We start from the raw sequence: 25,337 nt of genomic DNA on the forward strand, positions 1-25,337 counted from the left end.
ATCATGGTGATCGTCCCCTATCAATAACCAGTGCCTGCCTTCTCCCCATATCCCTTGATACCACTAGCCCCTAGAGCTCTATCTAACTCTCTCTTAAATCCATCCAGTGACTTGGCCTCCACTGCCCTCTGTGGCAGGGAATTCCATAAATTCACCACTCTCTGGGTGAAAACGTTTTTTCTCACCTCAGTCTTAAATGACCTCCCCTTTATTCTAAGACTGTGGCCCCTGGTTCTGGACTCGCCCAACATTGGGAACATATTTCCTGCATATAGCTTGTCCAGTCCTTTTATAATTTTATATGTATTTAAATATAAAATCAAGCCTCAAGGAATACAAGAGAAAGTGGGCAGAGATAACGGATACATATAGGGGTGGAAGAGAACAGGCAAATATCTTCTGGGAAATTAATTTATACATCTTGCAAACATTCTGCCAGTTGAATTTTTGTTTCTTACCTTCTAAACATTTGCTAGGGAGTTGTTGAGGAAGTGCAGTTTTTTGCAGCTTCCTCTCCTAGTGGAAAATAGTAAGCCTTTGTTACATGAAACTGTATCGTAACATGGAGTCCTTTCTTCGCTCAGGCAACCTCTATAATCTTCCTGAGAAGATTACAGAGATTCGGTATGTCAAAGAGGATTCTCTTGAACTTCTACAGTAGAGAGTATATTGACTGGTTGCATCATTGTCTGGTTCGGCAACTTGAACGTCCGGGAGCGGAAAGGATTGCAAAATGTTGTGAACACAGCCCAGTCCATCACCGGCTCTGACCTCCCCACCATCGAAGGGATTTATTGGAGTCGCTGCCTCAAAAAGGCTGCCAACATCACCAGAGACCCACACTATCCTGGCATCACACTCATTTCACCACTCCCATCGGGAAGAAGGTATAGGAGCCAGAAAACCATAACGTTCAGATTCAGGAGCAGCTTCTTCACTACAGCCAACAGGCTATTAAACACAACAACCTCATATAGGCTCTGAACTACAATAGACTATTATTATTATTAATTTTGCACTGTTTTGTTTATTTTTTTGAGTATATGTGTATATATATATATATATCTCTATATTACTAAAAGTCTAATCTTGACCACTTCCTGTTTGCGCTTCATATTGATTTTAGAAAAAACGCTACGGCTGTGATTTTTGTCCATATTACTCAGAATCCCCCTCCGCTCATCAGGTGCCGAGGATTTTTCCCATCGATGAAAAATAAAAGAGTTATTAGTGTTTAAAAAATGTTGAGATTCTCTCACCTGTCAATCATGCCATGAAGGCCACGCCCCTTCTGGTGGGAGGGGGAGGGACTATAAAACCCAGAAGTGTGGGCGTGACTCAGTCTGTGCAAGATGGAGGAGGGAGAGGTCACGACTCGCTATCTTTAGTGGCCTTGCACCCTGCTTGAAATGGTATCAAACTGCGCTTGAATTTGGTGGCCTTGCGCCCTGCTTGAAGTGGTAAGAAACTGCAATTGAATTTGGTGGCCTTGCACCCTGCTTGAAATGGAATTTAAAGGAATAACCGTGAGTCAACTGCCAGCCCACCAGCCGTGAGTGAGTGAGCTGCCAGCACAACAGGCTTGAGTGACTGAGACGCCAGCCCAAGAATCTATTTGGCCCACAATGTCCATACTAGCCCTCTGGAAACCAGTCCCTTCAGCCCACAACACCCATACTAGCGCTCCAGAAAGCCCCCCCCCCCCCCCCCACTGGCCACTAATATTGGAATTGGTGGAGGTGGAATATTGCGTTGGGGGACCAGCCCTCCCGTGTGATGCCGGGACCCAACGGGTCCCACTTAGTCTAGTAGCCTATAAATCTAACTGAATTCTGCAGCCTTTTAATTTCAAGCAATATGCCTGCAAAGTCACTGACTGCTTTTCCTTTATCCTGAATGCAATACATATATCTGATCTTCCGACAATCTCTCCTCTCCCTGTGGATACAGAAACCATTCTAGTTTCTTTTAACCTTGGTAGGAAAGTAAATATTCACACATTACCATAAATATAAACGTCCTGCTTATAAACTCAGCATTTTCTTTCTCCTATTGTTTTTGGAGCAGCACTATTTTCTTGACTGGATTTTTCCTGTCATTCGATTGCATAAGACTAGAGGGGTCGAGATGGCCTGTTTCCGTGCTGTAATTGTTATTATATGGTTAAGTAATGTCGAACAAAAATGTACAGAACCCACTAAAAGCCATACACATAGAGGAATTTTTTAAATCCGAAGAAGGGTCTCGACCCAAAACATCACCCATTCCTTCTCTCCAGAGATGATGCCTGTCCCGCTGAGTTATTCCAGCATTTTGTGTCTACCTTAGAATAATTTAGTAGCCTGATGGCTGTTTTAATCGAGTGGTACTGAAATGTTCCAGTGCTCAGCCGACAAACATTCATCTAAGTTTTGTCTATCAGCGGAAAGTTGAAATTGTTAAATAAACATTCAAACTGTGACTAATTATGGTCAAATAGAGATAATAAAACCAGCCTTTCTAATCCAAACAACGGCCTGGACTCTCCCTTTTATTTTCCTTGCTTTCCCCTTGAATGTGAAGTTGAACAGTCACCTTGGTTGTCACTTCACAGTGGTGGTTGCTAAACCCCAGATAAGAGCGCAGGACAAAACCAGAAAGTTTCCAAATTCATTACAAATGGTCAGCATAAGGTTTAGTTACATTATATCCTTTAAGGCAACAGCTAATAATGTTTGGAAACTAAATACAAATTTGCTTACCTGAACACTGCTGAGAGCAGACACTCCCATATACATAAAGATTCCATACAGTACTGGCATTGGCACATACTAAGTAAGGAGAAACATCAATTTAGTTATCAATTATTTGTAAAGCTTTCACCAGCAGTTAGTAATTTAAATTTGTAATTAAAGTATCAGGGGTGTGTAATTAATGATACCTTCAGAATTGGAGCCAGGAAGAGGGATAAACCAATGAGAATAAAAATAACCAGTCCAGTCACTCTCTGTTCCCTGCAAAACATATCAAGAATACATTTAATTTTACTGGCAAATAGGAACAACTTCCTAATCCCTGGAGTAGATTCATATAGATGTAAAACTGCAATGCAATGATAAGACAAAATAGTAAATGCGATGCAAAATACATTAGCCTAGATGTTGGATTGTGCAGCACCTTTTGAGGTGAAAAGTAAGTGGCAAAGAATTTCACACATACTCTCCTTATACACTGTTACACGTTGAGCATCACATTGTTGAGGGTACCCTTTAGAAATTCAAGTTATCTGCTTCTTATTACCTAAGAAATTAAGCAAAGAACATCTTTTGAAGGCTCTTTACTAAATTGGTTGCAGACGGATCACAACATTCAGTGTTCTCAGTCACAAATAAATGGATGCAGTGGTCTTCAAGGGGATCAACTGCACTACCAGCAATGGTGCAAGTGAAGCGAATTAACAACATATGGAGGCAGGAGGAAGATGCCTCACCCTGTGCAAACTGCCCTTTCCTGATTACCACCTCCCAGCCAAGACCCTCGGTCAACATCAACTACATTTTAGAGACTGAAGGAACTGCAGATACTGCTTTACATAAAAGGACACAGTGCTGGAATAAGAAGGGTCCTGACCTGAAACATCACCTATGCATAACCCATGTCGTCTTCTCCATATGATTCCAGGCTGCATTGAAAACCATGTTTCACTGCCATGTTTTCAGAGAGGACATTAAGTGAATTTGATTAAATAGCCTGCTGAACAAATACTTCATCTGATTAAGATGTAAGATCGTTGGCCAAGTTTCCATTCACCTTGACATGTCTGTAGCTGCTGACTCGCTCAACAACACTTGCCCACTTTTCAATGGCCTCCTTTCCATGAAATCTGTGACTGCTCATCCTGCTGCTCCCACTAATAACACCCTCATCTCTGCTCTGTGAAATCCAGGTCATGCAAATTTGAATGGATATGGCAGACACCTATTTTAGCTGTTCACGACCATACCAAATACTCTGTGAGTTCTGTAGTCATCTGCCAAAATGGTCTGCGATTCCATGATCATCTGGGAATTCAAGTAAATATTTGCTTTCATATTTTAGGGATTTAAGAACCTTAATTCTTAAATTAAGAACCTTGTTCTTAAATTTCTATCCCTCCATTTCCTCCATCATTTTTAACTAATAACAAGAAGTACATAGGCATTGCTACGAAGATTGAGACCATTTGGTTATTGGCCTCAGCATTTCCTAGCATTCCCATTTCCCAGCAGACCTAACATCTAAGATTCCTGCTAGTCCAAGTTCTGAATGTGCACATTCTCTCCTACCTCCTCTTAAGCTCTCATCAAACATTATATCTAGATTATATCAGAGATCTAGGTTCTGTTTCCTTGATCCTATTACAATCAGATAACATAACTTTCCTCCCAGGCCACATGACAGTTGATATTACTAATGTTCCTCTCAACATGAATACCATCCCCAATGCCTTGATATCTGCAGCCATCGCCCCTTTTCTCTCATTAAGTTCTACACTCCCATGTTCTTGCTGTACGGCATTATATACTGATTAAGCAAAGCCCTGATTTTTAAATTACCATCTTCATGTTCAAAACCTAATTCCCCCGACTCCACTCAATATAATTTTGACCAGTACTACTACCCTTTGAAATTTATGCACTCCTCCAATCCTATCTTCATGATTATTCTGATTGAATTGCATCAAATTGCAAGTCTATCAATTTTGGAATTTCCTTCCTAAACTTCCCTATCTTTTTGCTTCCCTTTCCTTCTTAAGGATTTTATGTGAAATCTACCTCTTTTGACAATTTATTTGTGTGCTATCCTGATATTTCCTTCAGAGACATAGTTTTACATTCTTAATTTTTTTTCTTGGATAACACTTTTGTGAGGGGCGTTGGAATATTTTATCATATTAAAAGTCGTGTATAAATAGAAGTAATTACAGGTTAACAAATAAACAATTCGACGGGTACATGGATAAGACAGGTTTGGAAGGATATGGGCCAAGCACAGGCAGGTGGGACTAGTGTAGATGGGATATGTTGGTCGGTGTGGGCAAGTTGGGCCGAAGGCCCCGTTTCCACGCTGTTTGACTCTATGACTCTCTACAACAAAGGTCTTGGGGTGGGAGATTTGCAACCTTCACGTGGTCCATCCTGTTTCAACTAATGCAATCAAATCGACGTGCACAAACAAGATCAAATAGATCAAGTTGACCTACAACTTTAGGATGTGCACGCCATGTACGCAAGAAGAAGACAAAGGTCTTTGTTGCTTCAATGCAGCAACTTCCTTTCTTTATCTCATTTTTCTCCTTTAGTTAATGATTTGATACCATTCCACAGAAAATAGACCTGTTCTGAAATTTCATCTAGCTGAGCATGCTTTACATGCGGGCCGATACAGTAAGTATTATCAAATGCTTATATTTTGGAGAATCTTAATGGCTATTACCAATCCTGTCGTCAGTTTAAAACCAATTCTTCAAAAGAAGCAAACTTGACAGTCAACGAAAGAATATGTTACTCGTCAAAAAATACAAAAAACAACTTTCTGAAAACTATTTAAATTTCATATTTTTTCTGTATTGTGTCATTTTATTTATCTTCTCGTATCTTTTTGTTTCTGAACATCTTTCCTAATTGTTTTAATTTGTAGATGTTGAAATGTGAAGTTAATCTATATAAGGTTCAACAATTTAACTTTGTCTTAACCTTATCTGTTGGCCGATTAACAAATTACTTTTGATCTTCAAAGACAATTGGAAAACAATGCAGATTCAACATATTTATCAATAATAATTTCTTTAAAGAAAATTTGTATTCTTTGTTAAATCTGCTGCACAAACAAATCTGCATCAAGCCAACAATTTCAGTTCATAAGAGCCCAGATATACTAAGGGAAATAACTGTACCATAAAACAAGAACAATAGCAGGAAAACAGCTTGAGGTAAACAGTTCGACAAGTCGAAAGTTCCAGGTATAACCTGCAATTCAGGAAGGTGTTGCACATGAATATGATAAATTCATAAGACAAAAAACAAATTCCTTCATACAGTACATATTCATTTGAAGACAAGTACAGTTATAGATATTTATATTCCATAATTCTATATTAAATCCTCAAAATATTGCTCGACATACCTCACTCCCATAAATGTGGGTTCTACACCAGGGGCAGATTTTGCAGTCTCCATTTTCAAGCTCTCTATGTGCGCAAGGGATATTACAGTTGCAGACACGTACCAGGGCAGAGCCATGAATGAAGTGGGGATCAAAAGGAGAGCTATCCAGAACAGGTCTAGGTGAAAGCCAGCACCTTTCTGTGGGGTAATTGTCACAGTTTGAATTGGCGAAAATAAAGACATGCTAAGAATTAAATCCGTCCAAAATATTTTAACAGAGTGCTTATCTTCACTCCCATATCTTCAAAACATACGCTAAAATATTCTGTCGGAGCAGGACAGTGATTCCGTTTGCAATAATATAAAATAAAATTGTTGCCATCAAGGTAATCCTTTGATTTTTCTGGTAATTTATCACGTGTAGGATTATTACTGTGCCATGAAAAGAATTTGTTAACTTAGATTATATATTCTCTCAATTTTAATATAATTAATTATCATAGAAGCCTCACTGATATGGGGTTCATTATATGAAACCCTATTCAGAAAAGTCTTATTTGCTAGCTTAATAAACTTAATAACTTAATTAACTAACTTGATAAACCATTAATTAACTATCAATGGGTTTTTTCTGTATTGAAGCAGACAGTTGATTTGCCTGTAATCTCATAACCAGATTACTTAAGCATTATAAAAAATGTTGTCCATCATTGTTACATTTTTTTTAAATGGATAAATTATAAATGGTAACATAATTATTATTATTACAATAGATTACTCGAGGAATTAAATGATAACAAAATATTATTTTATTTTTCTGTACTACATATTTTTGCTGCATTTCCCCCTCTTTTCATAAAAACCGTTGCAACTTGCTAAGGTAAAACTTGATCGTTTATTTCTACTTATTCCTCTTCCAAATGATATGTTTTGCATGTGTTTACCTAGATATTTGGCATTGGTAAGATGTTTAATCTTATCAAACTTGAATCTACCTTCACACTATATTCACACTTCTCCACTACAGATAATAAAAAAACTTCAAGGGTGGTAATCCCTAGGGTTTTTCCAAGTGGCAAGCACTGAGCAGTTTAATAAAACATTGATCAATGTATTATGTCTGGCTACAGAAGGACTTGGCTTCCATACCTACATTTAGAATAGTGTCTAGAACAACTGAGGCTATAAGCACAAAACAATTATGTAATTTAGTACTACATATAAAATCCCTGGGAAACTTCTTTTCATTTTGCACTGTACAACTGTTGCTTGCAAGATGACAATAAAGGTTGATTGATTGATTGATCTGTCCAAAATATGGATCCATAAACAGATGAAAAGATGTCAAACCAAAGAACAAGAAATTTAAAGAAACACCCAAAACCTAAAAGATTTGGGATTTCATGGAGAAGTGTGTGTGTGTGTGTGTGTGTGTGGGGGGGGGGGGGGGGGGGGAGGCAAAAACCAATGATGGGAAAAGGAAGGATACACGAAAGGCCAAGGTCACAGCGAATGTCTGTTCTGAGTGAAATAGGTGCTGAATTTGTTCATTAAAAAGTATTCTAAGCAGACATTGGCACATTTATGGTATACCACCCCAGATATTATTTTGAAACTGAGAGTACGCACAGTGGTGTGGAGAATAACCAAATCATGACTTTAAGCAGCATGCAACACTGATGTTTTCAACACAGCTATTTTGGATGGCATTGTTCCAACTAACAGCCTCTGAACGACATGAAGCAATCAGCACTCTTTAAAGGGATCAGCAATGTTCATAGATTCATTGCCATTTGATTTTGACTGACATCTCGACCCGAAACGTCACCCATTCCTTCTCTCCAGAGATGCTGCCTGTCTCCAGCTTTTTGTGTCTACCTCCAATTGTAAGACTATCTATTCAAAAAATCATAGAATTGTCTGCATTGAACTTAGTACAAACTGGAGGTTATTTGAAAGTGGCACACTAAAATTAGTTTCAGGTTGATATCAGACAATGTTGACATATTAAAATCTCTCATTTATTCTGCCTGATCTGCTGAGTATTTCCAGTATTTTTTTTGATTTTTAGTTTGATAAATTATTTGATCATGGCCTCAAAATTTCTGATTGCTAAAGTAGGAAACAATTCCTGAGGAATGTAGGCTTTCCCACAGAATGCTTCTGCTTACATGGTGCTTTGTGATTACCACATGTTAAGCCTGAGATGTACTGCAATTGAAAGGATGTAATTTCTTCATTGTCTAGTTTGCCAATTTCCTTGCATTCAGCACCATCTGCATTTGAAACATGACAACAAACCAGTTTGTAGCCACTTGACAATGAGACTATATGCTGGCAACTTAGTTCATGATTCCAGTGTACAACTTGTACATATACAAACAGCATGCATACAATAAAGAACATGCCATCATATTCCATTTTGTAAAACATGCCATTAGCACGCTGATACAATTGTGAGGGCTACTGGAGAAGCTCTAAAATAGTCTGAAGAAGGGTCTCGACATGAAACGTCACCCATTCCTTCTCTCCAGAGATGCTGCCTGTCCCAGTGAGTTACTCCAGCATTTTATGTCTATCTCTAAAATACTCAGTAAAACAGATATTAAAGTTTGTGCTGTTGCTGCATGTTGCTTAATCTGATTATTAAGGGACCAAATGCTGGATGGTAAGAGGTTGAGAAACAGGAACAAAAGGACGAGGAGCAGAGGAAGGAGAAGGGATGATACAGCTCAGACAGATTCCTCTGCCTTTGTAGAATTGATCAAAAGCCATTCGGGTGCAGAGGAGATTCACCAGGATGTTGCCTGTATTTGGAGGATTTGATCTGGGGAGAAATTGGATAAGCTGGGCTTGTTTTCCCTAGAGTAAAGGAAGATACCTTATACATATATTAGATTATAAGGGGCAGAGATAGTTTTTTTCCCCTTTGCTAGAGGTATCAAAAACAAGGGGCATAGTTTTAGGATGAAATGAAGAAGTTTTAAAGGGGATCCTTTTACACAGAGAGTGATCGATTTCTGGAATACTCTTCTAGAAGAGGTGGTGGAATCAGATACATTTACTATGACAGACCATTACTATGCAAGGCTAGGAAGGATATAGTACAGTTATAATGGCAAATAGGATTTGTATGGATGGGCAAAAAGCTTAGAATTGATCTGGAAGACAGAAGGACATGTTTCTATGCTGTACAATTATATGAACTCATTTGACTGCCATAAAATAATTGCAATCGCAAATCCACAAATAGACCCATATTATACTTTCCTATTGATTAATTACTGACCGCAACGTCAAAATGAAACATTCCTAACAGATGTATAAATCAATGCTTTTCCTTTTATCACAGAAGCAACAATGACTCACACTTTGTCCCTTTCCTTGCCTTTGCGCTCCTGTGCATGGTGGCAAGAAGAGTGGGTTTGGATGCGCTCCTATGCAGTATTGCATGAAGAATGGGTTTGGATGTGTGCTCCTATTCAGTGCTGGTAATGAGTATGTTATGATGGACTTGGGGAATGGCGTTGAACAGCTCTGGGCCTGCACTGCATAGGCAAAGTGTTTTTCTCATAAAGGAGTTGTGCACCATGGCTGCAACATGTGCTGGCTTGTGTACTGTAACGTATTCTGACATGGGATGCTCTGAAGAATGACATGCATTGGGAGAGAGAGAGGTCCAAGATTTCCCAACAGTACACTGCAGGAGATGCAGATGCTTTATTCAAAGGGGTCCAAGTGACATGGAACAGTACAGCACAAGAACAGGCCCTTTGGCCCACAATGTCTGTGTCAAACATGATGCCAAGAACATCTCTTATCTACCTACACATAATCCATATCACTGCATTCCCTGCATATCCATATGCTTATCCAAAAGTCTCTTAAATGCAACTATCGTATCTGCTTCAACCCCCAACAGCACTTTCCAGGTACTTATCACCCTCTGTATAAAAAACATTGCACTGCACATCTCCTTTAAACTTTGCCCCTCTCACAGCTATGCCCTCTAGCATTTGAATTTGAAAAAAAATGGATGATATTAAAAAGTAAAGCTTTAAGAGATTAAAAGAGGTCACTATTTCTCAAGAATGAAAGAAAAAGTCTAATTGTGGATGATGAAAGTGTCAAATATATTCAATGTGGCCAGGAATGTCCTTGCACCTCCACACTCTAAAGCATCATAATCTGGTCCATATTTTTCATCTAATTTTGCAAACAATGGTGGAAATGATAACATTTATTAATAGGTGATACGGCATCTATGGAGCGAAGGAATAGGTGATGTCTCGACCCGAAACGTCACCTATTCCTTCGCTCCATAGATGCTGCCTCACCCGCTGAGTTTCTCCAGCATTTTTATCTACCTTCGATTTTTCCAGCATCTGCAGTTCCTTCTTAAACATTTATTATTAGAAGAGTTTATGGAAGATTCAATAAATAGACACATGGAGCAAACTTATTGTTGAGAAAGGACGTTATATATCCCGATGGGATGTTCCCCAGATGATCAAAAAAAATAGATTACATTTGGGGAAATGCTCTAGTAATTTATGAATTCATGTAAAAAAGAGAATTTGTGATTTGTTTCGACTATAACAGTAATAGATTCAACGGTTGTTCAAGAAAGGGCAGAAAGATAAGCTATGTATAATTAAACTACAGTATAGTTAAACTTTTAGTCATAATTTGAGTTAAATAGGTAAGCATGTAGAAACTCATGAAGATATCACACAAAAGGCTCTTTAGGTTTTTACAGTCGTCTGGTCTAAGAAAATTAAACTGAATAAATAAAAAGCAAGTTGAATATGAATTTAAATACGGGGATAAATAGTCACTAATCATTCAGAGCGAGCCAATGCACGTATAGGTGATCAGAATGCGTTTTGGGCAAAAAGGTTGTGAAATGTTGAAAATATATTTAATATAATTAAATAAATTTAGTTAAAATATGGTGAGAAAAAAGACAAGGCTTGAAAGTAGCCTCATTTTCTGAAAGTATATGCCAATTGCCAAAAAAGCTTTTCACTGTACTTCGGGACACATGACAATAAACTAAACTAAACTAAATAAAACCAATTAATATTTAGGTTTTAAAAGCAGAAATGTAGAATATGACAGTACATGAATGACGATGAATCACTGTTAAAATACCACATAAAGTTGAACTTCCCAATACATAAAATACATAGAAATCAAAGAGGACATTCAACATTGAATAACTATTTATGACAACAAATACTGGATACATTAAAAAAAATCAGAACCTTTAAGTGCATTTTATTCAGTCAATTCAGGTTGGCCAATGTATATTTTGTATGCAGATCCAGCATTTGAAAACTCATAAAAGGACAAGGCCACTGGACTGTCAAGGGCTTGTGTGTGCATTCGTTATCAATGGGGGGCTGTGCAAAGGCATTAATCTTAATGTGAAGCCTAATCTGAAATGTTGTGGTGAAGATCAGATGCCAGGGAAATTGGATTAATGGTTGGAGAAATTAGTTAGACTTATTGGGTTTGATGACGTAGATAGCATTTGCCTAGGTAGGACAGGATTGCTAGTCAGAGATTGGATTTGTTTTTTCAAAACTATTTTTGCTGGTTGAGTGGTTATATTGTTCAGTGGAAAGATAACAAAATTACCAGCTGCTAGGGTGGAGTTGAGGTTGTGACGTGTGATCACAAAGGTGCAGGGTACAATCAATGGTTAGGATAGCGGTTGTTACGTTGGCAGATCAGTCAACAGAGGGTGAGTAAAGCAAGGCTTGTGAGACTCAGGTGGGATTGGGAGAGAGGGTTGCAAGCCAGGTAAAAATCTAGCTCAAGGAGTTCCCATAAGTTTAGAAACTCTTTAAGCTTCTTTTAAACCATGTTGATGACTTCATAAGCACAATGTAAACTAGCTCATGCATGAGTGGCCTGCAGACGGTATGGGGTCATTCTTGTATGTTTGAAAATACATAATGTATGTGGCACCAAGGAGGCATTAAATGCCAGTGGACACCAGTGCATGTGTCCAGGGACTTGTGCGCTTTAGGGCACCAATCTTGTGGAGGAATCAGAGTAGAAATTACATACATTGCAATTCACACATCAGTCCCTATTTTCTATAACATTTCATTCTTCATTGAATTTTGGCTGGTGCTTTGTCATATGTTTCCAAGACTAGCAGGTGGTGGTTAGATTATGATAAGATTGCTCTTCAAAAGAGTGTATGGAAACATATTGGTTGAATGGTTTCCTTCTTTTGCTTAAACTACAATTGTAATGTATAAATTATTGTACATTAATAATGCAGAAATTATAAATTGCTCATGTCAAAGGATTTTGAAATAAAGTTAGAAATGTCTCATGCTCTATTTTTGCAATTGAGACATTAGAAAGAAATCATCTTGCAAAGATTTAGCTCATGCATTGGTTAAACATTCTTTAAAAGTTAGAGGCAAATAAACGACCTACCTTGAGTTTATGTTCTTTGCGGTTCAGGATGACTGCAGTAATCTGCTGATCCATAAACATGAGTATTGTGACAAGTAAAGCAGGCACAATCGCAATGAGACAGATCCACCATTCATTCGCTCCAAATGGGTACACAAACCACCCTCTGTTTGGGTTTGTTGGCTTTAATAAAAAAAAGGTCCTACTTGTAATTGCACTTGTAAAAATCAAGACATAAAAATGTACTTCTAATTATGGTTAATAGTAACAAAAATAATTATCTTTTTTATTGTTTTAACTCTTGACAGCCCATGAAGTACCAAATATATATTTACTATTTAACAATCAAAACTACATTACTACATTAAGTTACATGATTCTTTTTTGCCGAATTTAATATTAGAATAGAAAAACAAATAGTTGTCAGTACTGTAAGTTTGCATATGCTCCATTACATTTGGGATATTGTATATAAATGTATATGCATATGATACCATCTCTTTAGCTAAATCAAATAGTATACGAGAAAATTGTGCAAATCAAAGAATGTGCACTGTGCATCATCGTCCTAATCAGAATAGAATCAGAATCAGAATCAGAATAGTACTTTATTTGCCAAGTATGTTTTGCAACATATGAGGAATTTCATTTGCCAAGTCAGTCATACAAATAAAAAGCAGCAGATCACCCAAAACACATTTTAACATGAACATCCACCACAGTGACTCCTACACATTCCTCACTGTGATGGAAGACAAAATAAAGTTCAAGTCCCTTCCCTTTGTTCTCCCGCGGTCGGGGACCTCGAGCCCTCTGTTGACGGGACGATCTTGACACCTGTAGCCAGCGGCATTTGGGCCCTCCGAATCGAGGCGATCAGCTCCTGCATCGGGGGGATGTCAGCTCCCCCGCGTTGGACGATCGAACCTCGCGTCGGGGCTGGTTGAACCTTCTGCGTCGTAGGAGCACCTGACTCGGCCTCTCCCGAGACTGCGAGCTCTTGATAGTAAGTCCGCCGGCCGCGGTTGGAGTAATCCCAGGCAAGGGATCAGCTCCAATGTTAAGTCCGGGCTCTGCGGCGGGGCTCAAAGTCAGTCCGAGGAAGCCTCCAGCTCCATCGATGGAAGACCGCAGAGCGCCCAGAGAATGCGATGCGAAAATCAATCGCATCTCCGGCAAGGTAAGAACCTGAAGAAAAGTTTCACCCGATCCCTTCCCCCCACATAAGACAAACCGGAGAACATTATAACAAACTTTTAACAAACACTAAAAATAAACAGAAAGATGAAAAAACGAACAGACTGTCGGTGGAGTTGCCATCGTATGGCGCCCTGGTGTAAGATAAATGAGGTGAGTACAAATAAGAGTTTTCATCTCCCTGGACACCCCTGCATTTTCAGATCATTTAATATACTTTAATATTCTGACTGCTTCTTACCTTACATTATAAAGTGCATAAATAAATACAGAATGGGAATATGATCAAGTTTTCCCAAAGTACAATTGAAATAACTTAACAGCATTGAATTTTCAAGCTAATTTCAAAACAAGAGGAAAGATCGCAAAATATTCAGTGGGATACAAGTCCTCCCAAGGTTATAAACATCCCACCTAACAACCTAATGACAACGATATTTGAACAAGTGCTTGGGTAGCTGGCAAGATGGATTTGCCATCTGCTGCAGGGCTGTAGGCATCTTATGCCTGTGGGTGTTCGTGGCAATATTACATTTGCAGAGACCACATTGGAGTTAAATGTCCTGATTGGCCTATGTTTTTATATAATTATACTGCCAGGCAGCCAAATTTCGACTTGCAAACTGTTCTGGTTATGGACACTTCTCAAGAATAGAACCATGTCATAACCCGGGGAGGATCTGTACTATCTTAAATCATGATTAAAGGACTGAATTATGTCTGTGCAATATGCAGAGGGAACAGAATGCAGTAAAACTCTGATAATCTGGTTAAATTGTGACTTTGGTGGTGCCGGATAAACAGACTTTCCAGACTATTTGGATATTACTCATATTTATACGCCAACACACTTTTAATTCACATATCTTTTAGATGCAACGCATTAGTATAATAAATTTTCCAGTGAAGCAGACGAGTTTACGAGACTGTAAGAAACAGGCTCCACTGAGTTTGAAAGGAAAATTGGAACAGGGACCCAGTGAGTTCAAAAGGTGCATTTTAATGGAACCAGGTGAGTCAGATGCTGAACCATCGGGAATTTCGACACAGGATTGCAGATTATCGAAGTTTTAAAACCGATAGCTTACGAAAACTAATTTAACATCCAAACAATATATCGTAAAATACAGCAGAATTACTTTCCAATAAATAGTCAATTAACTTATTTAGTTACAGACTGCAGAGATAATTACTGCTCATATTCAGGAACACAAACCTTAAGCTCATTTGGCACGATGAGTTTGGGAGTGTCCACACCAACGAGGATATCAACTCCACAGAAGATCAGTATTGACAAAATTATGGAAAAATCACTGATTAATTTTCTGACCTAAGGAAGAAATCTATAATAAATTATAAGGTACATTTGATATTCTACAAAGCCATTTCAAATGGTTTAATTTGGTCTCCCTGATTCATTATACTGCAAGCAAAGCCTTCTAAACCAAACATTCTAATAATGGGTTACTTTCATTACTTACATCGATAATATCGTCATGAGTGCTTTGAGACATTGTAAATAAACGTCACCAAATGGGTAGTGTTTCTTTGAAAACACTTGCCCTAAACCATTTCCATGTTGAGACTTCAGGGTGGCAGATTGAAGGGTACATTGCTACAAAGCAGGCACACCATATGACTCTCAAATTGGTTTCAAAAGTGCTGTAATAATGTGAAGCATTATTTTTTACTGTGAATCTATTGGTGATAATGTGCATAAAATATATTTGTCCCCACAGAACAGATTTAATAACTGAAGTGATATTCCTGGGCCAGTCAGATGTTTAGTTCATCCTTGATGGTCAGCTCAACAAGACATGCTAAAGCTGACCAGAGATAGTTGCGCACAATAGACACTCTCAGCAACTGGAAGTAGCAATTGAATAACTGGAAATCAACTGGAACGGTAAAGATAGATCAGCCATAATTGAATGACAGAGTAGACGTGATGGACCAAATGGCCTTATTCTGCTCTTAGAACTTATGAAATTAATGGCCGTTCCCCAGTTATTCTGATTTGTTTCGAGTAGAACTACATTTTGTACTAATGAGTTCTTCTTCCATTTTATTTTTCAATACATAAAGGACAAGTCAAGGCTTATTAAGGATTGGCCTAATACTGATATAGCTATTGTAACCGGTTTTCAAACAATATGTCTAGATATGATTTTGAAGCATCCACCCTGAACATCACTTTTCAATCTAGCTTCAAGTTTCTGATACAATCTTAGTGTTGATTGAGATAACCATCTCCATCTCTTAGACTGTGTCTTTGCCCACAACTGAGCCATCGGCTGTCATGCTGATACACATGTTGATGCAATGACCACTCAATTGTATCTTTTATCTTGAAGTCATTCTGCATTCTGCCATTACCACCGCTGATGTACATTGTTTATTTTTCATACTGACTTTGTTATTTAGTGAAGTTTCACCCAGTGGCTTTTTGCTCTGAAAACTTTCCTTCTCGATTTCCTAGGAGTTATAATCTTGGATGTAGACTTAGATATTAAGGATACTTGCCCTTCTCTCTGACTGTTAAGCCATCAAACTGTAATGAATTGACTAACATATACAGTAAATGTGTATCATCAAGCAACCCAATCTTTACATTCTTGTTGCCAATTTCTAATGCATGAGCATATGCACCCATTCCATATTCTAACCGAGTAAATGGGGGAAGAATTGAGAATACGAAAGTAACGTGGAGACCTGCAGGATCATGCATCTTGTTTATTCATCACTCTAACTATTACCAGAGCACATTTACCACTCACTTACCTCATAGGTTTACATTATACAATAAGCCTGCCCTGACAGCCTGATATTATATGGTTATATGGTTATATGTTATATGGTTATATGGTTATATGTTATATGGTTATATACCCTCCTTTGCTAACTCACCAGGACACCGCACTGCAAATTAATCCTAGCTTCCCAAACTCAAGCTCCAATTCATAGCCTGCTCCACAATCATGTTCCAGGGACTATTCTCAGGAGTTCCCCATCCATTCCTGATACTGCCACCTAGCTGCCACTCTGCATGTTACTTTCCTCCACTGATGAGCAGGGAACGAAACAAAAGTCATTAATTTATTTCACTAAATTTAGAATCAGAATGCCGTTTATTGTCATTTGAACATAAGTTCAAACAAAATTACGTTTCTGCAGTCATAACAACAAACAACAACATTAAAAAAAAATTAACATAATTCCACACAAACATCCATCACAGTGAATCCCCAAACACCTCCTCACTGTGCTGAAAGGCAAAATCTTATCTCTTCCCTGTTCCCTGTTCTTATTCTTCTCCCGCAGTCAAGCAGTCAAACTGCTGCATCAAGCAGATCGAGGCTCTTGATGTTAGATGTTGGAGCCCCCCTGGCGGGCGATGGTAAGCCACGCCGGGCGATGCAAGGCCCCACTCCTGGTCGCTTTAAACCCCTCGTTTCGGGCAGGCGAAGTTTGCCGTTTCGGAAGCTCCGAAAAGCGGTCTCCCACGAGGGACCCGCGAGCTCCCGATGTTACCATCTACAGGGCCTGCGGCCGGAGCCTCCAAAGCTAAGGTCGGGTCGCAGCCGCGTGCCACCACTGCATCCGCACTCCGAAGTCAGCCAGCTCCACGATGGTGAGGCCGCGGGCTTTGCGACTGGAGCCCCAGGTCGATTCCGGTTGGAGGCTGCCAATGTTAGGCCCAACGACAACGGAGACTCGACAAGGATAAAATCGGGTCCCCGTACAGGGAAGAGATTAAAAAGTTTCCCCCCACCTCCCACCCCCGTCCCCCACATATACACAGCTAAAACTAATATATAAAAACTAAAACCAAGACATCCACATAACAGACAAAAAGAGAAAAAACAAACAGAAGGACTGCAGAGGCCGCTGCCGCGAGGTGCCGCCATCTTACACTTACAATTTAGCCGGATTTCAAGGAACTAACATATTCCTTGGCTCCCTCCCAATCAATTCAGCAACAATAAATGGGCGGTCGGAGATTATGTTGACAATGACTATGTTGTAAGTGGAAAAGGATTGTTTTCTTTCAGATCACAAGAGACTGTTAGATAAACAAAGCTTCAGCCCAACTATTATTTATAATAATAGTTAAAACCAACTATTATTTATAATAGTTCATGGAGAGAAGATTAAATGCAAATCTAGATGAAAGATTTTAATATTGTGTATTCTGACGTTGGAGAATTCAATCTTAGTGATTAAGGCAGAAACCACAGGCGAATTGTAACCAATCATGCCCAGGAAAAAACAAGAATATTTTTAATTTGATGAGGGCATGATTGGAAATTGACTGCCTTTCATCAGGTCACTTGAACCAAGTTGTTTGCTTTGCCATTTCTGACAGCAATTAATGGTTAGCCAAATTACTAGGGGTTTGCAATTCCTTTGTTGGGACAAGCGCACTGGTGGTCTTTAAGGTACCAGGAAAAATCGAAGTCTTCATTACTCCAGGCTTTAGACCTTTTCTGCAAAGCACCCATCATTTCTACCTGCTCTACCCAACGAACCATGTTGGTATTTGTTGGCTGATGTTCCTGTAATGTGGGGCTACTTAAAGCCAGTCTGATGATCTTTTTGAGACACAAGGAACTGCATATCTTGTTTTCTTTTTAGCAAAGAGCTGAAATGACGCAGTATGTCAAGCAGCATCGCTGGAGGTCACGGATGTGTGATTTTTCGGGCCAGTCTGAAAAAGGGTCCCGACCCAACACGTCACTTATCTGTGTCCCCCAGGGATGCTGCCCGACCCACTGTGTTACTCCAGCACTTTGAGTATTTTTTTAAGATGATGTTTTTGATTGTTTCAAATAGGGAATTGGTGATAGGAGATGCCATTTATTTCAAAAGAATCATTAAACCAAGGCCCTGTCTATTTTTACAGAAGGACATTAAAGATCCCATAGCAGTTTTTAAGAAAATCAAGTTCTACCCAGGATTCTAGTCAGTGTTTAATACTTTGCTGTATTTTTCCATTGTTATCACAGTCATTTGCCTTATGATGTCATCTATTTCCACCTGAGGTATTTATATCGCCTTGGGGAAGAAGTGTCCCCATCCACTTCTCACATACACTTGATGAACAGGTAGATTTCCCAACCAAGCTTAATTATTCCCTGTATATTAAGGGGTATGATTAAAATGCGACCCGTGAATTGCTTCTTCTGATTCATCCGGATCTAAAATGTTATTATTGAGTTCAATTATTCTATGAAGGCCCAGTATGCAATAAGCAAAGGAATAGCTTTAGTTTACCTGACACAGAGAGCATCTATGCAAAAGGCATTAAATATATATATTTGCGGTTTCCTTGTAGACTAGGAGGAGCATGAGTGCACCGAGTCCGAGTCCACACTGTTATCAACAGAACCTCTCGTTCTGTTAACTGCTGCAAACTATCTTTGCCTGTTCCTGGCCATTGGCTCCTGCTGGAAATTCCACCCCCCTCTCCACCCCCGATTCCCCTCCCACCCCCTTTCATACAAGTGCAACTGCCTGGGTTTGGGCAAGACTCCAGAGACATTTGTGTGCATGAACCGTATGCCTTTGGTTTGTCAGACCTGCACTTTCAGGATCAGCTTTGTACACTGCCTTCTTTCAGAATCCACAAACACCCCAACCTCCATTAACCAAAAGTGTTGTTTAATGTCTGCCGGCTAACCAGCCGTCATTAAATATGAACTTCCTTATCCAGAATTACTGTGTACTCACTGCTAAAATTAGTTTTGTGACGGTCATATGACATATGTTTAGTTATTTTTAGTTTCAGAGCTATCTGCAGGCAAATTGCTGGCAAAAATGTCCAGCACATACATTCGTTCTCAACTGAATTGGCTTGTAAAGTGCTTGCAATCTTTCTTTGGATGATCATTCCTATTGGATCCCATTTTATTTCAGCCTGAAAAAAAGTCAAAGCACTTGGCAATTTTGCATTGTGCGAGGTTTCAAGAGATTAGCTTGTTACGAACTGACAGACTTAGACAGAAATCACGAGACTTGGAAATGATTATTTCGTGCCAACACAGAGTTATAACGAGGCATATGTGTTATGCTTACTGCAGTTGGGAAGTATCGGCTTGTTTTAAAGTTCTTCAGTGACATGGAACAAACAAATGTACCAAAGAAAAGGATAAAAGAAATGAGTGCAATGTCTGGAATATAATCACAGGTTTCACCCAGCAGCTCTCCTCCAAACTTCAAACACTCCTTCTTTGTTAGTGAAGACCAGTTACCAGGCTCCAGGTAGAACTAAGAGGAAACAAAAACCCACTGAAATATGACATATGAAACAACTTGTGAGTATTTATTAAACACATCAGGAAGTGACAATAAAAGTTCTGAAAAAGCTTTCTCATTTTCAAATGGCCGTGCATATTGTTAAAAACAGGAATTTCTCTATAACATATTTCTTTCTAAGACTGACTGCATTATCTCAAACCAGAAATATAGTGAAGCTCCCAAAACTCTCACAATCAGAATTTGATTGAAGATTCAGAAACTAAATGCAATACCAGTGGCAATAAATTATACAGACACGTGAAGCTGATTTGGTGTAAGACTGCTGAGTTTACTGTCTCATACAGGGCTTAACTATTTCAGATTATAGTGGAGAAAGATCATTTGGAATTCCTGATACTGTTTTTCTTTCAAGTTATGTCTTTTAGAATGGCAAGTCTGCACTTAACAAATCTCTTAATTTTCTTTAGTTTATTAGTTTTAGAAATACAGCGTGCAAACAAACCCTTTGGCCCACCGAGTCCACGCTAACCACATTCACCCATACACTAGTTCTATCCTAGACACTAGGGACAATGTATAGAACCCAATTAACCTGCAGACCTACATGTCATTGGAGTGTGGGAGGAAACCTGAGCACTCGGAGAATTCCCATGGGGTCACGGGGAGAACGTACAAACTCCACACAGACAGCACACTTGGTCAGGATCAAACTTGAGACTCTGGTGCTGTAGGGTAGCAACTCAACTGCTGCACCACTGCGCTGCTCATTTGTTCAAACATCAAGATACTGGCAAGAAACGTTGCCTATCTCCTTCGCTCCATAGATGCTGCTGCACCTGCTGAGTTTCTCCAGTATTTTTGTGTACCTTCGATTTTCCAGCATCTGCAGTTCCTTCTTTAACAAGATACTGGCATTGTTTGGTTGCTTGTTGGGGGAGTGAAAGCTGGGGTGAAAGGTAGTTGGGGTGAGGGTCCCACTTTACCATTCATGAAACCACGATGTTCATACCAGCCGCAATATGCCCGAGTAGCTTGAAGCATTCTTCAGGCTGTCTGATCGCATACCAGCATAATATCTCTTTATATTTAAGAAAGAACTGCAGATGCTGGAAAAATCGAAGGTAGACAAAAAATGCTGTAGAAACTCAGCGGGTGAGGCAGCATCTATGGAGCGAAGGAATAAGTGACGTTTCGGGTCGAGACCCTTCTTCAGAAGAAGCGTCACCCGAAGCGTCACCTATTCCTTCGCTCCATTGATGCTGCCTCACCCGCTGAGTTTCTCCAGCATTTTTGTCTACCTTCTAATATCTCTTTATGCTCATTTTGTACAGGCGGGCAACATGTCCACATGTGCAAATAAGGCTTGTAAGTTAAAATTACTGAGGTCTGAAGTTAATGTTTGCTACGTGTGGCCATCAGAACCCATAGCACTCTTCCTGAGTAGGCCGTGGCTCTCGCATGAAGCCTGGTCATTGAATGTATTGTTGAAGGGATACTATGTAATTATACCCTACTATTCGTTAATAACTTCTTGAAAACAGGGAAAATTGGAAAATCCTTAGAAATAGATATTTTCACCTTTACAATGAACTTACAGTTGTATTCGAGGTGGCACTGCCAAGTTCATAGTGATCCTCAGTTGTTTTGGCAAATAGACTGGAGACATTATCTGAAAAGATTCCACAAAATGCATTATAAAAAAACGATGGCCCTTTTCAATGGTTTACTTAAAGCTGACGATTTCCTGTAATGTAATCTTACCTCTTTCAGAGGATAGACAAGAGCAGTGATATCGTGTAACATGGTCAATGTTATAATCAGAATTGATCGGATAATTCCTGGCCAAAATAAGCATTTTCGTGAAAGCATCGTGGATAAAAATGAAGCTGATTAGTGTGCAGAAGCCTTCCTCGGTGAAACGTGTGAAGTACTGGATTAGGTAGCTGGCCTCTGTGGCAACCAGGAGGAGGCAAAAGAATGCAGTCCATAATCCAATCCAAAGACGGAACTCCAAATAATCAAGCTTATAATCACTGTGAATTCATGTTTAAAAATAAAAAGAACACTAATCAAGAGAATTTCATGAAGTAAAATATCCATTACCTCTACTGTAGTTTTAAACAGTTCCCTGCAAACTTTACTGAACCCACTAAGTTGTGATGCAACACATAAAGCAATGGAAGTGCACGTTATGTGCCAGAATTTACAGAATACACCAAAATCATTTGAACATTTTTTTCAATGTTTTCAAATTTACTTAAACTTCAACTGTCTACTTACCCAGAGATACAAAGATCAATGTAGTGCCAAAAATCCTTATTGATTTCAGTTTTGATCCCGACTAACCTCAGCAACTATGATAATCTATGGATAGCACCTTTGATTGCACTATGGACTGGTTGTTGCACTTTTAGGACTAATAATTTATTGAATTTTTGATCATTATATATTTATCCAATCCAATCCAATCCAACTTTATTTGTTAAGCACTTTAAAACAACCAATGTTGGCCAAAGTGCTGTACAGAAGAATAAACAAGACATCATAAACAGACAACATAACAGCTCACATGAGGCGCAAAAATTACATATGAAATACAACAATAAATTAAAAGACATAAAACATGAGTAAAAATAATAGCCACGCAATAAAAGCAATCAAAAGAAGAAATTAAATCAAGTAAATAAAGTCGACATCTTACTGGGTATCAAAGGCCACGGAGAAGAGATGGGTTTTAAGAAGTGATTTAAAAACAGACAGAGAAGAGGCCTGTTTAATGTGGAGAGGCAGATCGTTCCATAATTTGGGTGCCGACACAGCAAAGGCACGGTCCCCTCTGAGCTTCAGCTTAGTTTTAGGCCCACTCAGGAGCAGCTGATTATCTGACCTGAGAGAGCGGGCAGGTGTATAAGGGTGTAGAAGCTCAGATAGGTAGGGCGGGGCAAGACCATTCAGGGATTTAAAAGCAAATAAAAGAATTTTAAAATGGATCGTAAACTGAATAGGCAACCAATGGAGTGAGGCTAAAATGTGCAAAATGTGCTCATGTTTACGTGTGCCAGTTAAAAGACGTACAGCTGCATTCTGTACCATCTGGAGACGGGCGATGGAGGACCCACTAACTATTTATAGTATCTACAGGCCCGTAATGCTGCAGCAAGGAAGGATTTTATTGTTCTGTTGCCAGTTCATATGACAGTTAAACTCTCTTGACTCTTGATGTGAAATTCTATTTCAATTCTAAATTCAAAACATTCACATATTATTTCTACTAGTAAGATTGTTTTCTCCATTTTGGTAATAGGGTGGGATGTAAAGAAGTGGACGCACAAATTTGCATCTATCAGATCCCTATTTCCTTGAAGTTTTTGAGTATTTTTTTGAATTTGTAAATACACTCCAAGGATTGCAAAATAATGTTAAACATTAATTGAAAATAATTTTCTGTAATTTCAAGAGCCTCTAAACATCAAGGCTGTGTGCTCAGCCCGCTGTTGTTCACATTGCTCACACATGACTGTGCTGCCAGATTCAGGGACAATAAGATCATAAAATTCGCGGATGACACAACAGTGGTGGGACTCATCAGCGGAGATGACGAATCAATGTACAGGGAGGAAGTAAAACAACTAGTGGACTGGTGCGGCAAAAATAATCTAGAATTAAATGTCGACAAAACAAAGGAGATGGTTGTCGACTTCAGGAGGGCACAGCCAAAGCATACACCCCTCAACATCAGTGGCACCACAGTGGAGAGAGTGGAGAGCATAAAGTTCCTCGGTGTGCAAATTACAGACAGCCTCACCTGGTCCAGGAACACCACTGGGACCGTCAAACGGGCCCATCAGCGACTGCACTTCCTGAGGAAACTAAAACAGGCCTCACTCCCCACCAACATCCTCAGGACTTTCTACAGGGGTACGGTGGAGTCTGTACTCACGTACTACATAAATACGTGGTACTCCACCTGCAACTGCTCGGACAGGAAGGCTCTGCAGAGGGTAGTGAGGGGAGCAGAGAGGATCATTGACGTCTCCCTACCCTCGGTACAAGAACTGTTCCAGAGCCGCTGTCTGAAAAAAGCTCAGAGAATTGCTAAGGACAAACTGCACACCCTCCACATACACCTGGATCTCCTGCCATCAGGCAAGAGATATCGCAGCATCAAAGCCCGGACTACAAGACTGTTAAACAGCTTCCTGCCACATGGTGTGAGGCTGCTAAACAGTCACTCTGTACTCACAGTCACTTGATTCTGCGGCTGGCACGGACACTTTAATAACTGGCACTGGCCACTCAAATCAGCTGCCCCGGACATTTTTATGATTGGTTTTACTGTATTTTAACGTTGTTGTTTTACCTGCTTTTAACTATTTATACTGTTCCATCAGGGACTGGATTGTTTTTTAGTGTTATTATGTGAGAAATATTTTAAATTTCATGTGCGATGCTCCGGTATTCCCTGGGAAACGTCTTTTCATTTTGCACTGTACAACTGTTGCTTGCAAGATGACAATAAAGGTTGATTGATTGATTGATTGATTTATGTCACCCAGACCATCAAAGTGTCTCAAATTGTCAAGATAAGGAGTGACTGGCATTTATAAGATCCTAGGTTTGATTCCCAGACTTCATATTCTTTTGTGCAAACAAAATAAGATGAACAGTTCATGTATGACTAGCATGTTCAGCTTGTGCCATTGCAGACCAAGCAGAGGAACTTGTGTGTAACTCTTTTTTTTTTGCAGTGGCAACTGAACATGCATTGTGAACATGCAATAGACAGTTGTCTATTGTCTATTGTATCCGTGTGCCTCCAAGTATTAATGTATTATGAATTTAAAGAATGTGCAAGCAACTTTGCAAACTTGCCCAACCACCTAATATTTGATAAACTTGCTCGGCATCTGAATTTCAAGCAAAATTCTATCATGGAGCAGAAATAAACATTGCCCTATATGAAAGAATTTCTAAAACCTGGATGCTGCCGACATGATTTCCCGAATGTCTTATTGAGGAAGACATTAAAATGGCTCAAATATTGATGCTGAATGGGTGACATCAGATTCAGCTACTGTGTTCTCTGCAGTTACTGCAAGTTGTTTGTTACAGAGTCAAATCTAAACATTAACTACATGGTCGAGGTACTGAAGCCAGAATATGATGAGAAAGAAAAGGCCTAAAAATAACTGCAGAAAATACAAAAAAGTTCCTGGCTTTCTTTTCACCTTGGGTCTTATTCCAACATCATTCCCCATAACAGTATACCCAACAAAATGTAGCTGTTAATTACTTTACAATCATTCACAGTAAGAAACA

General features: G+C 39.2%; 1 protein-coding gene across 1 annotated transcript in view; it reads right to left on the reverse strand.

Annotated features, from left to right (window-relative positions):
* Positions 1-25,337, reverse strand: part of slc4a9 (solute carrier family 4 member 9) — a 72,040-nt gene that overhangs the window by 16,466 nt on the left and 30,237 nt on the right. Inside the window, exons 11-18 of the mRNA XM_033030076.1 lie at positions 21,780-22,051; positions 21,614-21,687; positions 19,836-20,027; positions 14,977-15,090; positions 12,585-12,746; positions 6,145-6,323; positions 2,921-2,993; positions 2,742-2,810 (exon numbers count right to left, since the gene is read on the reverse strand). Coding sequence (XP_032885967.1) covers positions 2,742-2,810; positions 2,921-2,993; positions 6,145-6,323; positions 12,585-12,746; positions 14,977-15,090; positions 19,836-20,027; positions 21,614-21,687; positions 21,780-22,051 — 1,135 coding nt within the window. The remainder of the gene's footprint in view (positions 1-2,741; positions 2,811-2,920; positions 2,994-6,144; positions 6,324-12,584; positions 12,747-14,976; positions 15,091-19,835; positions 20,028-21,613; positions 21,688-21,779; positions 22,052-25,337) is intronic.

This window comes from Amblyraja radiata, chromosome 11 (genome assembly GCF_010909765.2).
Source record: "Amblyraja radiata isolate CabotCenter1 chromosome 11, sAmbRad1.1.pri, whole genome shotgun sequence".
NCBI lineage: Eukaryota > Metazoa > Chordata > Chondrichthyes > Rajiformes > Rajidae > Amblyraja > Amblyraja radiata.